The sequence below is a fragment of the Fusarium vanettenii genome, assembly GCF_000151355.1.
Source record: "Fusarium vanettenii 77-13-4 chromosome 3 genomic scaffold NECHAsca_2_chr3_3_0, whole genome shotgun sequence".
Classification (NCBI taxonomy): domain Eukaryota; kingdom Fungi; phylum Ascomycota; class Sordariomycetes; order Hypocreales; family Nectriaceae; genus Fusarium; species Fusarium vanettenii.
In genome coordinates, this window is record NW_003315880.1 from 2586714 (window position 1) to 2600580 (window position 13867).

Here is a 13867-nt window from a genome sequence, read left to right on the forward strand (position 1 = left end):
ATTCTAAGTAGTGCCCCTCGCTCATTTGCTTTTAAGCACTTTGAAGGAGTTTCAAGACGCCGTGGTTGATGAATAGAATAAACAGTAGAGAGTGTTGAAGCTGCCTAGCATGACAAAGGCGTCATGGGAACTATAGCGAATCACTTCGTGAAATGTTAAGCTTTAATCCAGTAATACTACTATATTCTGTTGAATGATGCCCCGCACTGATTAGGCATATATTTTGCAGGTTTTCTGTCACTCTGCTGTAGACAACCCAGGCGGTTTGCCTAACTCTGAATAACCCAATCGAAGATCATTTATCTGTCTTAACTTACAACATGATGACCGATTAATTGGGCCTTTCGAGAAAGGCTATTTTATATCATCCCTGCCTATCATGTCACATGCCACCTCCCCTCTCCCACATTATCAGTGTGATATCAAGCCCGAAATGGGCCACCAAGTGATTGATTTAGATGCCAACAAAGGATTTGCATTCGCTACGGCATCGAGCAAGGTTTATAAAGATTGTCCCCAGGGGAAATAAACAGACCTATAAAACTCTCCCGAGAATAAATTGCGTTATTGAGGAGACAACTGAAAATGGTCATGACCTTGCCATACCCTAGAGCTCAGCTTAAGTGATGAATTCCCAGAGGTTTCTCTCTAATAAAACCTATCGCTCCAGCACAAGCAAATAATTATGCTTTTAGGTATGTATTTTCTTCATGATACAGCCCTTTGCTCCAATCATTTAATGCCGAGATGCGTCTACATCTCCTGGATAGCTGAGGAGTTCGCAAACAAGCATGCCACACGAACTTGGGCGAATAGTGACCAAGTTAGCTTGCGTTAGTGGATACCTGCATTTCAGCAGCGACTACTCGTGGGAACAAGTAGCTTTTATCTCGCGTGACAAGGGTCTCCCCAGAACCCCGTCAACTACCAAGGACATGGGTGTAAGTCAGAGGGCAAATGAGATTGAAAATGGAACAGATGATCTAATTATAACCTGCCTTGAAACAACACCCCGTATCCTACATGTCTAATATCCTCTAAGAAAGCCCCCAAGTCCAAAAATCCAGAAATGCAAAGGGAGCAATGTAAACCCGCCAAAAGACTGTCACGCCAATCAATGTGCCTCCCAAATTCTGCTCATTAGACACTCATCAATTCCATTTCGCGGTTCCTCTGTTCCCGCTCTTTTGTGGCCTTTGAAATGGCGCATTTACAAAGCCGTATCAGCTCAGTCACAAAATCGTTGACCAGCTTCATGTGTGAAAGCTCGTGAGGAGTCAGTCGCCTCACGGGTAACTGCCTGACTAAATCTGCAGCGGAGCTGAGGAGTTCCAGATCTGTCTGTGCCTGTTCCTCAAGCGGGTTTAGTAGAAGGTTGAAAAACAGACTCATCATCGCGGCTGTGGGATAAAAGACGACGACCCTGTAAGTACATGTTAGCGGCTGTAATAACAGAGGAAATGTAGAACTCGGCTATTGGAGAGAAACTCTTACCAGAATGCTTCACCCGCAAGCCCGTCGATGGCCGCCCTCAGGTACACGAGTGTAGACCGGCTCGCCTCCAACGACAGGGCAATACTAGACTGTATGCCTCCCTTCCATTCCCCATCTTCAGAGTTGTTCTCAGACATGCCAAGGCATCGCCCACTAGCTCGGTGGATGGCAGTCATGAGATGATGATATTCCAGATGCAACGTGATGTGTCGCATGCTTCGAGGAAGCTGCATTCCCGCAAGCGTTACTTTGGATTTTTCAGTTATCGACAGTGCGGGTCGAAAGTCCGGTGGGATCGATAGTCGCCAAGCTTCGAGTTCTTCATCGAGCTCACGGATATCGCGAAGCAGTTCTGCATCCGACTTCTTGGCAGCTTGTGCTGAGTAGAGGAGGCGACTTGTCTTGTCCTTGAGGTGGCTCAGGCGGGGATCTCCTGGAAGATGAGGCATAAGATGTTCATTGTTATAGGATGGTGATGTAAGGTTCTCATCGAGATCTGGTAGGTAGAAATAGCAACTCATATAGTCCTCAGGGAGGGTGAGATCGCAGTAGTCATCAGACATCAAAGGGGGCTGGCCGGTTCGTAAGGCAATATCTTTGTCAAAGATATAGCACAGCCAAAACAGCATTCGGAGTTGTCGTACCTCGCGCTCTTCACGAGTGGCCTCGGTGCCATAGGCTTTGGTGGGAGTATATGTATGCCCACCAAGCATGAAAATAATGCGGCAAGCTATGGCATGCAACATGGCGGCCGACTGCAAGTGCCCAGAGAAGGTTTGGTGCATATGCTAAGGAAGGTTAATATGATTTGATGGATTCTCAAGATATCCGTGTGAAACATACCAGCATAAAGACAGCCTGCAGACTTGTAATGCTGGTGTCCTCAAGAGCATCTGTCAAAAGGTAGTGTGCCTTCTGGGCACAGGCATCGCTGTCGAGATAAGGAATCTCCGACACCCTGCCTTGAAACAGACAGATGATGGAGATGAAGGCATAAACGCAAGATTTGGCACTGATTTGGTCAAGAGATAGAGGCTCGGTTGAGGACTCATATGCCAAGGTAAGGGTATCTTCAAACAGGACGCGGTCGATGACGGGAAAAACAAGTCGAAAGGCGGAGTGGAGGTATACGTGGAGGATTTGGTCGACAAGCTTCCTATCGGGAAGCTCGTAGAGGTCGGCAGGGTTGTTGTAGTAGTTAGAGATGGAGGATGTGGATGAGAATAGTCGCTGTCGTGGAGAGAGGGGTTGGAACTTTTGAAACGAAACATCCTCACCAGTCCTCGACGATAGCCATTTCATTCCTTCGGCAGAAAGTATCGGCATGCCATTATGTTGGCTGATCCGCCCAAAGTGGCAGCCACCGTAATGAATCTGACCGAATGAAACGGTGCTAGTGAAGCCGCTCGGCGTCGCTGGGATAGGCGGGCATTGTGCTACATGTGGTGACTCGAATGCTTCAAACTGTTCACCAAGACTTATCGAGGACCTGGTGGTCTCATCCAAGCTGGTTTGAGGCGCTGGTGTTGTTGTTACACTTGTGGAAGTAGGAGTTGAGGGCTTGGAGGGGACTGAGGTTACTGAGGTGTCGGTACCACGCTGACGAGCAAGAGTCTGAGCCAATGCATCTTCGATGCGCTCCAGTCTCTTTGCGAGACTTTGTTCGGAGGTTTGAGTGGTTCTGGGGGCGAGTTAGCTGCCGAATGGGGGTTTGCCCACCGCTCTATCGAGCTTAGGTGCATGCAGATGGGCCGAGCCAACACCACTCACCTGGGCTTTGCCTTCTTCTTCCGGCCTCTAATCCGGTTAAATGTACAAGCCAAGCCGTGATGTTCACACCAGTTGCAGGGTGTCTTGGAACTGGTGGAATCGCATTGGATCTGTATATCATCCATCCAGTGTCAGTTGACATGGAAAAGCATCCCCACAAGGAAGAATGTTCTTCTGATCGACCACCAAGGGTGCCAAGAGATGGTCCGATCATGGGGAACAGAGAGGGTCCGGATATCCAGGATTATGGATAAAAGAGCTGGCGTGAACCGAGGGTTGGCTCCGGGTACGTACCTTTCTCTTATGACAGGCATCACAAGCCCTTTTCTGGACCATGGCGGAGACGACACTGAATCAGAGACAGCACGCAAGCATGGCTCGGATTCAGACAAAAGCTTGGTTCCTATCTCGTGGCTGCCAGACTGGGTTGTTCCACAGGCAACGAAGAGATGCAGGAGACAAGCCCAAGAGCCCTAAAGCTGGCTTTTGCCGAACTCGAGTCCAGGGAGGGCGGCGGAAGTGATAGCTATGTGTCAGTCCCCAACGGCGTCGGCAAGTCGGGACACGTCTTCTGAAACTCCGAACGCGAAAGCCCGAGACCAACAAAAACGAGTTTCAAGATGCAGAGCTGGGGGTGGTGACGCCGTGACGCGGAGGAGGGAAATGGATCGATTGTCCAACTTCCGCTGACTCAGCGGCTGATTAGACGGAAGAGGACTAGCTTGGAATCCCGTCAGCGCTAACCTTCCCGCATTGATCCACAATCTCGGCAGATGGCCCGCTTTCCATGTGGGATTGTGGGAGGTGCGATCCACTTCACTCAAATAAAGTCAAACCACCGCTGACTCAGCGGCGTCGAGCTTTGCGCATCTTTCCGCCCAACACGGTTCGCATCACAAAAACCTCTCGTCAACCCGGTCAATCGGAGCCGATGGGGCTCAGATACGAAGCAATCGGCGGCCTTTGACAGATCTTGGCACATACGTCATCCCGGACTTCGCTGCTTACCAAGGCCGACATTGTAAATGTTCCGCCGTGCCCGGCCTTTTCACGCGTCTGAGGACTTTTCCAGGCACCGACCTTCGCTTTTATCTTGATACTCGTGTCCGTTCTCCGCGCTCCCCACACGCACATGCTTATCGAGCAGAGTGGAATATCCCACTGCATAAGACCCATCTTTTCTATCTCAATCGGATGCCACGGACCGCGTCTGCTCCCTGATTGCGCCTTGAGAGTGCTCCTTCACGCGTATCCCAACACCATCTCCATCTCGGCTAATGACTAAGCGGCGACAGCTTTGCGAGCATGTGTCCCAGGAAGTCAAGAAATGTGTCAGAGACATGTGGATCCATTGGATCCGCTCGAGTTGAGGCTCATTCAAAATCGGCAAATGGAAAGCTTCTATTCGTCAATCTCGAGTTGCCGTCGGACTCCCGAGAAAGCCCGCTATCCTCCATGTTGTTGTCACCATTCAGCTAACACCTCCGAGTGATGGGTCCTGATTAGTATTTACGCAGCGCCTCCTTTCTTTTAAAACCTGGTCTTGGCCTCTCTCTGCTGAAAATAGCAGTCTCAACCTTGTCAAACTAGTAGCTTTTTGTTTTTCAAACCTTAAGGCATTCACCCATTGTGCGAAGGGGGTTTGCGACTAGCATCCTTAGCTAGGACGGGCCATTGCCCAGACACTCACCATGGACTCCAACGATAGCGACTCCCAGACGGTCTATGACAAGACCCCTATGAACGAACTCGAAAACAAGGATTCTTCCGACTGGGCTTTGAAGCCCAAGGTGGCCGCTTTCAAGGAACGCGACAGATCATCTGGATTCCCCGACCGAGAACTTGGAGTCACTTGGCAAAAACTCAACGTCGAAGTCGTCACGGCCGATGCCGCCATTCACGAGAACGTCGTCTCCCAGTTCAACATCCCGAAGCTTGTCAAAGAGTCCCGACACAAGCCGCCTTTGAAGACCATCCTCGACAACAGCCATGGATGTGTCAAGCCTGGAGAGATGCTCCTCGTTCTTGGTCGACCTGGCTCTGGATGTACAACCCTTCTTAACATGATTGCCAACCACCGACGAGGTTATGCCTCTGTTTCTGGTGATGTTCATTACGGATCCATGACAGCTGAGGAGGCCAAGACCTACAGAGGCCAGATCGTGATGAACACAGAGGAGGAGCTGTTCTTCCCGTCCCTTACTGTTGGACAAACAATGGATTTCGCGACCCGGCTCAAGGTACCCTTCCAGCTCCCCGACGGAGTGACATCCGCCGAGGAGATGAGGGTTGAGACACGCGACTTCCTTCTTCAATCCATGGGCATTGAGCACACCCACGACACCAAGGTCGGTAACGCCTTCATCCGAGGTGTTTCTGGTGGTGAACGTAAGCGAGTTTCCATCATCGAGACCTTGACCACTCGGGGTTCGGTGTTTTGCTGGGATAACTCTACCCGCGGTCTGGATGCTAGCACGTGAGTCTCTCCAATAACCTCTTATCCATTGACATACTAACCTTATCCAGAGCTCTTGAGTACACCAAGGCTATCCGAGCGATGACTGACGTCCTCGGTCTGGCTTCCATCGTCACCCTCTACCAAGCTGGTAACGGTATCTATGACTTGTTTGACAAGGTCTTGGTCTTGGATGAAGGAAAGGAGGTCTACTATGGCCCTCTGAAGGAGGCTCGACCTTTCATGGAGAGCATGGGTTTCATCTGCCAGCATGGTGCCAACGTCGCTGACTACCTCACTGGTGTCACTGTCCCAACCGAGCGAGATGTTCGCCCCGAGTTTGAGAACCGGTTCCCACGAAACGCAGACATGCTTCGGGTCGAGTACGAAAAGTCACCCATCTATGAGCGCATGATTGCCGAGTATGACTACCCAACAACAGATGCCGCCAAAGAGAGGACAAGACTATTCAAGGAGGGTGTTCGCCAAGAGAAGGATAAGAAGCTGGGCGACAAGGATCCCATGACCGTTGGCTTCGTCCAGCAGGTCAAGGCTTGTGTCCAGCGCCAGTATCAGATCCTTCTTGGAGACAAGGCCACCTTCATCATCAAGCAGGTGTCTACCATCATCCAAGCCCTCATCGCCGGTTCTCTGTTCTACAACGCCCCCAACACTTCTGGTGGTCTGTTCATCAAGTCTGGTGCCTGTTTCTTCGCCATCCTGTTCAACTCTCTCCTGTCCATGTCTGAAGTTACCGACTCCTTTACTGGTCGTCCGGTACTTCTCAAGCACAAGTCGTTTGCCTTTTTCCATCCCGCTGCCTTCTGTATCGCCCAGATCACGGCTGATATCCCGGTTATTCTGTTCCAAGTCTCGACGTTTTCCATCATCCTGTACTTTATGGTTGGCCTGACGTCGACTGCTGGAGCCTTCTTTACATTCTGGGTTATCTTGGTTGCCATCACCATGGTAAGTGCAACGTTGACACTCCCAATTTCCAATACTGACTTGATTCTTCAGTGTGTGACTGCTCTTTTCAGAGCTGTTGGTGCCGGATTCAGCACCTTTGATGGTGCCTCTAAGGTTTCCGGTCTCCTCATCTCGGCAACCATCATCTACTCCGGTTATATGATTCAGAAACCCCAGATGCACCCTTGGTTTGTCTGGATCTTCTGGATCAACCCCATGGCCTATGGCTTTGATGCACTCCTTTCCAATGAGTTCCACGACAAGATCATTCCTTGTGTCGGACCCAACCTTGTTCCCAGCGGACCTAGCTTCAACAACGCCGACCACCAGGCCTGTGCTGGCGTGGGCGGAGCACGACCCGGCCAGAACTTTGTTACCGGCGATGACTACTTGGCATCTCTATCATATGGTCACTCTCACCTGTGGAGGAACTTTGGCATTGTCTGGGCTTGGTGGGCTCTCTTTGTTGCCCTCACAGTCATCGCGACCTCGAAGTGGCATAACGCTTCCGAGGATGGCCCCAGTCTGCTCATTCCCCGAGAGAATGCCCATGTCACCGCTGCGCTCCGCCAGACCGATGAGGAGGGTCAAGTCAGTGAGAAGAAGGCTGTGAGCAACCGAGAGGGTGGTGTCACCGAGGATGCAGACAGCAACTCGGATCGAGAGGGTCTTGTTCGCAACACCTCTGTCTTTACATGGAAGAACCTCACATACGTCGTCAAAACACCCTCTGGAGACCGCACTTTGCTGGATAATGTTCAAGGTTGGGTCAAGCCCGGCATGCTGGGCGCCCTGATGGGAGCCTCTGGAGCTGGAAAGACTACCCTTCTGGACGTTCTGGCTCAACGCAAGACTGAGGGAACCATTCACGGCTCCATCATGGTTGACGGCCGACCCCTGCCTGTTTCCTTCCAACGATCTGCCGGCTATTGTGAACAACTGGATGTCCACGAACCCTTTGCTACTGTTCGCGAGGCTCTCGAGTTCTCTGCCCTCCTGCGACAAAGCCGTGACACGCCCCGCGAGGAGAAGCTCAAGTACGTGGATACCATCATTGACCTTCTGGAACTCCACGATCTTGCGGATACCCTTATCGGCGAGGTTGGTGCTGGCCTGAGTGTCGAGCAGCGCAAGCGTGTCACCATTGGTGTCGAACTGGTTTCCAAGCCTAGCATTCTTATCTTCCTCGATGAGCCTACTTCTGGTCTTGATGGCCAGTCTGCTTACAACACTGTCCGTTTCTTGCGCAAGCTGGCTGGCGTTGGCCAAGCTGTTCTCGTCACCATCCACCAGCCTTCCGCCCAGCTCTTTGCCCAGTTTGATACCCTCCTTCTGCTTGCCAAGGGTGGTAAGACTGTCTACTTTGGCGATATTGGTGACCATGCCAAGACGGTTCGAGAGTACTTTGGCCGCTACGGAGCTCCTTGCCCCCAGGATGTCAACCCTGCTGAGCATATGATTGATGTCGTCTCTGGACACTTGTCCCAAGGCAAAGACTGGAACCAGGTCTGGCTGTCTTCTCCTGAGCACGAGGCTGTCGAAAAGGAACTTGACCACATCATCTCGGACGCCGCTTCCAAACCCCCTGGAACTGTTGACGACGGAAACGAGTTCGCTACCAGTCTATTGGAGCAGATCAGGCTTGTTTCCCAGCGCATGAACCTGTCTCTGTACCGCAACACCGACTACATCAACAACAAGATTCTTCTGCACATCACTTCGGCTCTGTTCAACGGTTTCACTTTCTGGAACATTGGATCTTCCGTTGGTGAGCTTCAGCTCAAGCTATTTACCGTTTTCAACTTTATCTTCGTCGCTCCTGGTGTCATGGCCCAACTTCAGCCTCTGTTCATCCATCGACGCGACATCTTTGAGACGCGAGAGAAGAAGTCCAAGATGTACTCGTGGATTGCCTTTGTTACGGGCTTGATCGTTTCTGAAGTCCCCTACCTCGTGCTTTGCGCCGTTTTCTACTATGTCTGCTGGTACTACACTGTTGGCTTCCCGAATGATTCTTCCCGCGCTGGATCAACCTTTTTCGTCATGCTCATGTATGAGTTTGTCTACACTGGTATCGGCCAGTTTGTCGCCGCCTACGCGCCTAACGAGGTTTTCGCTTCTTTGGTCAACCCCCTCATCCTGGGTATCCTTGTCTCTTTCTGTGGTGTGCTGGTGCCTTATCAGCAGATTCAGGTATTCTGGCGATACTGGATTTACTGGCTCAACCCCTTCAACTACCTTATGGGCAGCATGCTTGTCTTTGACATCTGGGGCAGCGACATCAAGTGCTCTGACAAGGAGTTTGCTCGCTTCGACCCTCCCAACGGCACAACCTGCGGCGAGTATCTGGAGGATTACCTCGGCCAGGGCCTGGGTATGATCAGCAACCTCGTCAACCCGGACGCGACGTCCGAGTGCAAGGTGTGCTCTTACACCAAGGGCGAGGACTACCTCCGAACCCTTAACCTGAAGGAGTACTACTATGGCTGGCGGGATGCGGCCATTGTTGTCATCTTTGCTCTCAGCTCGTACGCTTTGGTGTACGTTCTGATGAAGCTCCGTACAAAGACCTCTAAGAAGGCTGAGTAAAGGGAACCTACTAGGCCCTAAATAACATAATTTTCGTTCATAGAAGGATAGACTAGACATTAGACTGGGTTCCGTCATAGACTTTGCACTTATTCACATATTTTAATCAACTCACCTCTCTTGTGATCGACGGTGTCGAAGTTGGATGAGAGTGACCAGTGACGCAAGTTAATGAGCGCAAAGCCCAGAAACCTGGCTACCCCTGCACCCTGTGTTCACTGTACATATGAAGCGAAGTACCTGGACGAATAGAGAAAAAGACTAGTACATTTTCTGTGTGTTCTGCTAGGGTTCTCCAGGCGCTAAATAAGATGGATATTTGCTCGGAATAGCTCCCTACAATTCCTTGAATGGTTCATTAACCCTTTCCCAACCTTTAACGCCGAAACCCAATGCCAAACTCCAAGCCAAGCTTCAAAAAAGACCTTTCATTCCTAAGTCAGACGTGTGTCCTCGAGATACCCAAACCCACAAGGCCTATTACGGCCGATCGACTTGAGCCAGGGGTCGTCAAGCAACTCCTTAGCCGTAGCACGCTGCTCAGGCAGCCATGTCAACATGCGACGGGCAAAGTTGATAAACAGGGCTCGCTCCTGGCCTTCGAGCATGGGTGTCGAGTTTTCGAGCGTGAACATTTCGTTGGGGGTGAGCTCGGGGTATCGGAATTTGCCTTGCTCGTTGTAGTACTTGGAAAGAGTTCCGCGGTCGGCGCGGGCGAGAAGCTCGGAGGGTGGAGGGCCGAGGAGGCGGATCATTTGGGCGAAACGGGTTTTGTTGGAAAAGCTGCAGTGGCCGGGAATACGACCGCTGAGTAGGTTGACGTCTCCAAGGAGTTCCCATAGCTGAGACTGGATTAGACGCACTGAATTGCTGAGAGAGGAGGATACATACCACAAGACCGAGGTTCCAGATATCGGCAGAATAAGTCCAGCCAGCTCGGAGCATCACCTCGGGAGCTGTGTACTCTCGAGGCTGGATGTCGTGGTTGTGTTTCATGTTACCATGGACGGCGAGGCCAAAGTCAGTGAGCTTGACGTAGGTGACGTCTCCCCTTAGATGGCCGAAGCTATTGCGTGACTCGTAGATGGGGCGACCGTGGCGTTGGATGCAGGGCGCTGGGTTGGCTGTCTGGCGGATGGCATATTCTTCGAGGATGCGAGTATCCTCGAAAGGAACCATGAAGTGGTCGCCCTTGAGATCTATGACGGGGTTGAGTAAGACGCTTGGACGAGTTGGTTCACATAAGACTCACCAGTGTGAATGATGTTGGCCTCGGAGTGCAGATAGTCAAGCGACTTGAGGATACTTGGTAGCACAGCCTTGATGGTGCGTGGCTGGACCCAGCTAGTAAGGCCACTCTGCTGTCCCAGCATCCAGAGGGGTTGCCGCAGAGGCTCCATGGCCATGCATAGGTGAGTGCCATGAGGCCCTTCGACCTCGAAAGAGTCGAGGACGCCGCGGATGTATTCACGACCAGGATGAGAGGTTGGGGCAGAGAATATGTGGTCTGTCAGGTCAAGCTCCTTGCGGGCCGCAGCTCGGACGGCTGGGGTGTTGTTGGTGATCTTGAGAGAGACATAACGCTCATTTTGCCAAGGCAGCCTGAGACTGTTAGAGTCAACGATGACGTATGTGAGAGGATGCTCACCAAGATGTGGCCCTCGCAAGCCAAACCGTAGAACCGGTTCCCCATCCTAGCTTGGAGATGAGCTCATATTTTCCACCGAGTGTCTCTCCAATACGCGCAGGGTAAAAGTTCCTTGGGTTGTAGTTGCCGCAATTCTCCTCTTCGAATGGCTTGCCGCTACGCATGGATGAGAGCTTTCTCAGACTGCGCTCGCAGAGGGTGACGCCGATGCGGGGATTTCGGGCGAGGGTCCGGCAAAGTGCCGGGGCGACGAGACCGTATCGCATGTTAAACTTATGTATCAGTTGTTAATGTGAAGAGAAAGAATCGTTGAATGTGTTGATTCTCGGCTATGTCGTTAAGCCGAGGTGATGGTATAAGTGAGACAGAGAAGCTAACTCGAGCTTCTCCACGATCGACAAACTTTAGAAAAGCCTTTTTAATTCCGGGGTAAATGAGGGGTCAACTAGGAGCTTATAAGAAATTGCCCATACACGTTAATTTTCCGGAACTGACCGTGGCCTGTTTACTGAGGCATTGTTTTGGCATTCGGGGCATGTCGGCTAACTGAGGCCCCCGGGCAGGCGGAGGGGTTGGCTGCCTTGGCGTCATGAACTTGTTGCTTTTTTTTTACCAATGGAAACTCTCAAGTTTTTGGGCTTTCTCCGCAGGTGAGGTGGAGTGAGAGATCAGGCCATGGCGCGAAAACAGGTCATGACGGCATGGGAGAGTCTGGGGGAGGTTAAAGTACCGAAACCTGGGGATGAATCTCCTGGATGATGTTGGTGTTGGGTGCGTGGATAGAAAAAGAGTTGTAGTATTTCTTCACGCTCCTTGATATCTCAATATAGATCCTCTTGTGGCTTCTCGAAGTGTTGGCATTTGATCATCAACAGCAAATTCCACAGATCGAGCTACCGTTCCTAAACCCCAGAATGCCGGGGCCCCGCATCCATCATCCCCGTTGTCCAAGACGCTTAGTCTGGAGCTGCGGGGAACCTGGTGGTTTATCCTTCAATACACCCTCAACCAGAGTCGTTGGCCATCATCACCCCACGTCGGAACGTCGCTGGGCAACTACTGGTGGCTTTTGGCGTGTCCCTGACTCTTGAGCAAGCCATCGTGAGACTTGGGCAGGAAGAGGTGTGGCTAGTCGCCCTATACCTCTCCTTGAATTGGAAGCCGAAATGGCTTGACCATGCTCATCACTTCGATGCTCGTTTCGTGTGGCATCACTTCTTACTCGTCAGCAGGTGCAGTGCATGCAACATCAAATGATTCTACGCGTCTTGCTTGTCCGGGGAAGCACGAAGGATCGCCCGTCTCCAACCTGTCTCATTTCCCCGCATAAGATCTGGCCAGTCGTTGTTTGCGCGCGTGACTTGGCTGCCTGCAGATGCTGCTGGGTGTGTGTTGAAGCTATTCGCATCTCGATACAGTTATATAAAGATGCCATTCATTCACCCAGTCCGAGCCGAAATCATATCCTGATTTAGGAGGCTCAATATCAAAGTCGCCAAAGAACCCATGCTAGCTCCGAAGCCGGCCCTGACTCAAGCGATGGGCTAAGAAGCAACCCTGTCGCCGTGAACGCCTGTGGAGTCGCTTCTTCGGACTCGGATCCGAGCCGGCTGCTGTGTTCCCTTGATACAGTGGCAGGGAGGTTAAACTATTAAACCCAAGGATTGGAAAATCTCCTAGTGTGGAAGCTAAAGCATATAGTCGCACCTCTGCAGTAAACATGTTGTGCGACGCGGCAGAGAAGCCTTATTCATCTCCGCTTGCGCTATTTTGGGCCAAATTTGACAAGGCGCGCCCTTGTCGGCGGATTAAAATGTCTTCCGCGCCTTCCAATGACTCACACTGACAAAATAACAAAGACGGGCAGGCCGACTACATCTACTTAATGGAGCCCGGTTACGAGAAATTATCGTAACTTGACTACCTAATCAGCCATATTTCCTCAAGTGCCAATACTTTCACCATGTCTCTCGCAACCCGTCAAGATCAACTCCTATTGGTCCCCTGGGACCCGGAATCCCCAGACCACGTTGCGAGACTCTTTGAGCAGCGGCTGCAGTGCGGGTGGAACCAGGAACTTGTCGAGAAGAAATGGCGTGACAAACAAAGGTCGGGACACAAGTGCATTTACTGGATTGTGAGTCTTTAATCTCCTCGGTTTCAACTGGGACAGCTGGCTGAACTTGGAACAGACGTTATCACCTCAAGATCCCGGAACACAGGAGTCACTTCAGTCACACTTTGATGTGTTCCCAGCGGTACGCGTTCGTACGCCGAGCTCATGCCGGTCGATGGCTGATCAGTCTCCAGGAGAAAACTTCACTAGTCGACACCGCAACTACTATCCGAGCCAAGCCGCGTACGCCAACTCAAGAGCCGATTTATCCAGTGGGCCACATCTCACTAGATGACGAAAACCTAGAGGCTGCCCATCTCGGCCTAGACTTTCCGGAAACCGGCGTTTTTTGGATCAAGACCTTTTACGTTTCAAAAGCCCTGCAGAGCAAGGGCATTGGTCGTGCTGCCATGGATATCGCCGAGGCCATGGCTGTCAACGAGCCGCTGTGTGCCAAGACTTTGGCACTCGACACTCTGCACAAGGACAGTGCTAAAAGGATGGCCTTGGAGGAGACGGGCCAGGTACTCAAGGTATGGCTCATGACATTGTTTTGGGACTGCAAGCTGACAGACCGCAGACGACCAACCATGAGTGGTATGAGCGAAGGGGTTACCGACTGATTCATGAGCAACATAACCATTACTGGGATGCGCATCGAGAAGCACCAGATATGTGGACTGTGTTTCTGAGAAGAGACATTGCATAGAGTGTTGGGCATGTTTCATGTCATGCAAGTCAGGTTACTGATGGCTATAAAGGGGTTATTTATATGCATAATTGGATTTACTATAGACAATACAGGCTCTTTATAGAACGAAGATCC

At 51.4% G+C, this 13867-nt stretch overlaps 4 protein-coding genes across 4 annotated transcripts; 2 read left to right on the forward strand and 2 right to left on the reverse strand.

Annotated features, from left to right (window-relative positions):
* Positions 1-943: 943 nt before the first annotated feature.
* Positions 944-3730, reverse strand: NECHADRAFT_103842 (uncharacterized protein). The gene is made up of 6 exons (XM_003053184.1): positions 3559-3730; positions 3265-3374; positions 2973-3175; positions 2338-2909; positions 1495-2282; positions 944-1423 (listed from the first exon to the last, which is right to left on the reverse strand). The coding sequence occupies exons 1-6, from the start codon at positions 3598-3600 to the stop codon at positions 1141-1143; spliced, it is 1998 nt and encodes a 665-aa protein (XP_003053230.1). The 5' UTR covers positions 3601-3730; the 3' UTR covers positions 944-1140.
* A 1273-nt stretch (positions 3731-5003) lies between these two features.
* Positions 5004-9353, forward strand: NECHADRAFT_67597 (uncharacterized protein; the record flags this gene model as incomplete). Its single annotated transcript, XM_003052687.1, has 3 exons — positions 5004-5740; positions 5791-6688; positions 6740-9353. 3 exons carry the CDS (start codon positions 5004-5006, stop codon positions 9275-9277), a joined length of 4173 nt encoding a protein of 1390 aa, XP_003052733.1. The 3' UTR covers positions 9278-9353.
* A 174-nt stretch (positions 9354-9527) lies between these two features.
* Positions 9528-11329, reverse strand: NECHADRAFT_99727 (uncharacterized protein). Its single transcript, XM_003053185.1, has 4 exons — positions 10926-11329; positions 10530-10879; positions 10169-10476; positions 9528-10119 (listed from the first exon to the last, which is right to left on the reverse strand). Exons 1-4 carry the CDS (start codon positions 11189-11191, stop codon positions 9712-9714), a joined length of 1332 nt encoding a protein of 443 aa, XP_003053231.1. The 5' UTR covers positions 11192-11329; the 3' UTR covers positions 9528-9711.
* A 1559-nt stretch (positions 11330-12888) lies between these two features.
* On the forward strand, positions 12889-13750 carry NECHADRAFT_78022 (uncharacterized protein; the record flags this gene model as incomplete). The annotated part of the gene is made up of 4 exons (XM_003052688.1): positions 12889-13062; positions 13118-13183; positions 13281-13574; positions 13622-13750. 4 exons carry the CDS (start codon positions 12889-12891, stop codon positions 13748-13750), a joined length of 663 nt encoding a protein of 220 aa, XP_003052734.1.
* Positions 13751-13867: the final 117 nt, after the last annotated feature.

What these genes read in the sequence shown, in the direction of transcription:
- NECHADRAFT_103842 (XM_003053184.1), bottom strand. Translation starts at nt 3,600, where the DNA reads ATGGTCCAGAAAAGGGCTTGTGATGCCTGTCATAAGAGAAAG. An exon ending in ATGCCTGTCATAAGAGAAAG is followed by an intron (nt 3,375 to 3,558) that starts GTACGTACCCGG and finishes GATGATATACAG; the next exon opens with ATCCAATGCGATTCCACCAG. An exon ending in CTTGCGGGTGAAGCATTCTG is followed by an intron (nt 1,424 to 1,494) that starts GTAAGAGTTTCT and finishes ATGTACTTACAG; the next exon opens with GGTCGTCGTCTTTTATCCCA.
- NECHADRAFT_99727 (XM_003053185.1), bottom strand. Translation starts at nt 11,191, where the DNA reads ATGCGATACGGTCTCGTCGCCCCGGCACTTTGCCGGACCCTCGCCCGA. An exon ending in GGCCAACATCATTCACACTG is followed by an intron (nt 10,477 to 10,529) that starts GTGAGTCTTATG and finishes ACCCCGTCATAG; the next exon opens with ATCTCAAGGGCGACCACTTC. An exon ending in TCTGGAACCTCGGTCTTGTG is followed by an intron (nt 10,120 to 10,168) that starts GTATGTATCCTC and finishes ATCCAGTCTCAG; the next exon opens with CTATGGGAACTCCTTGGAGA.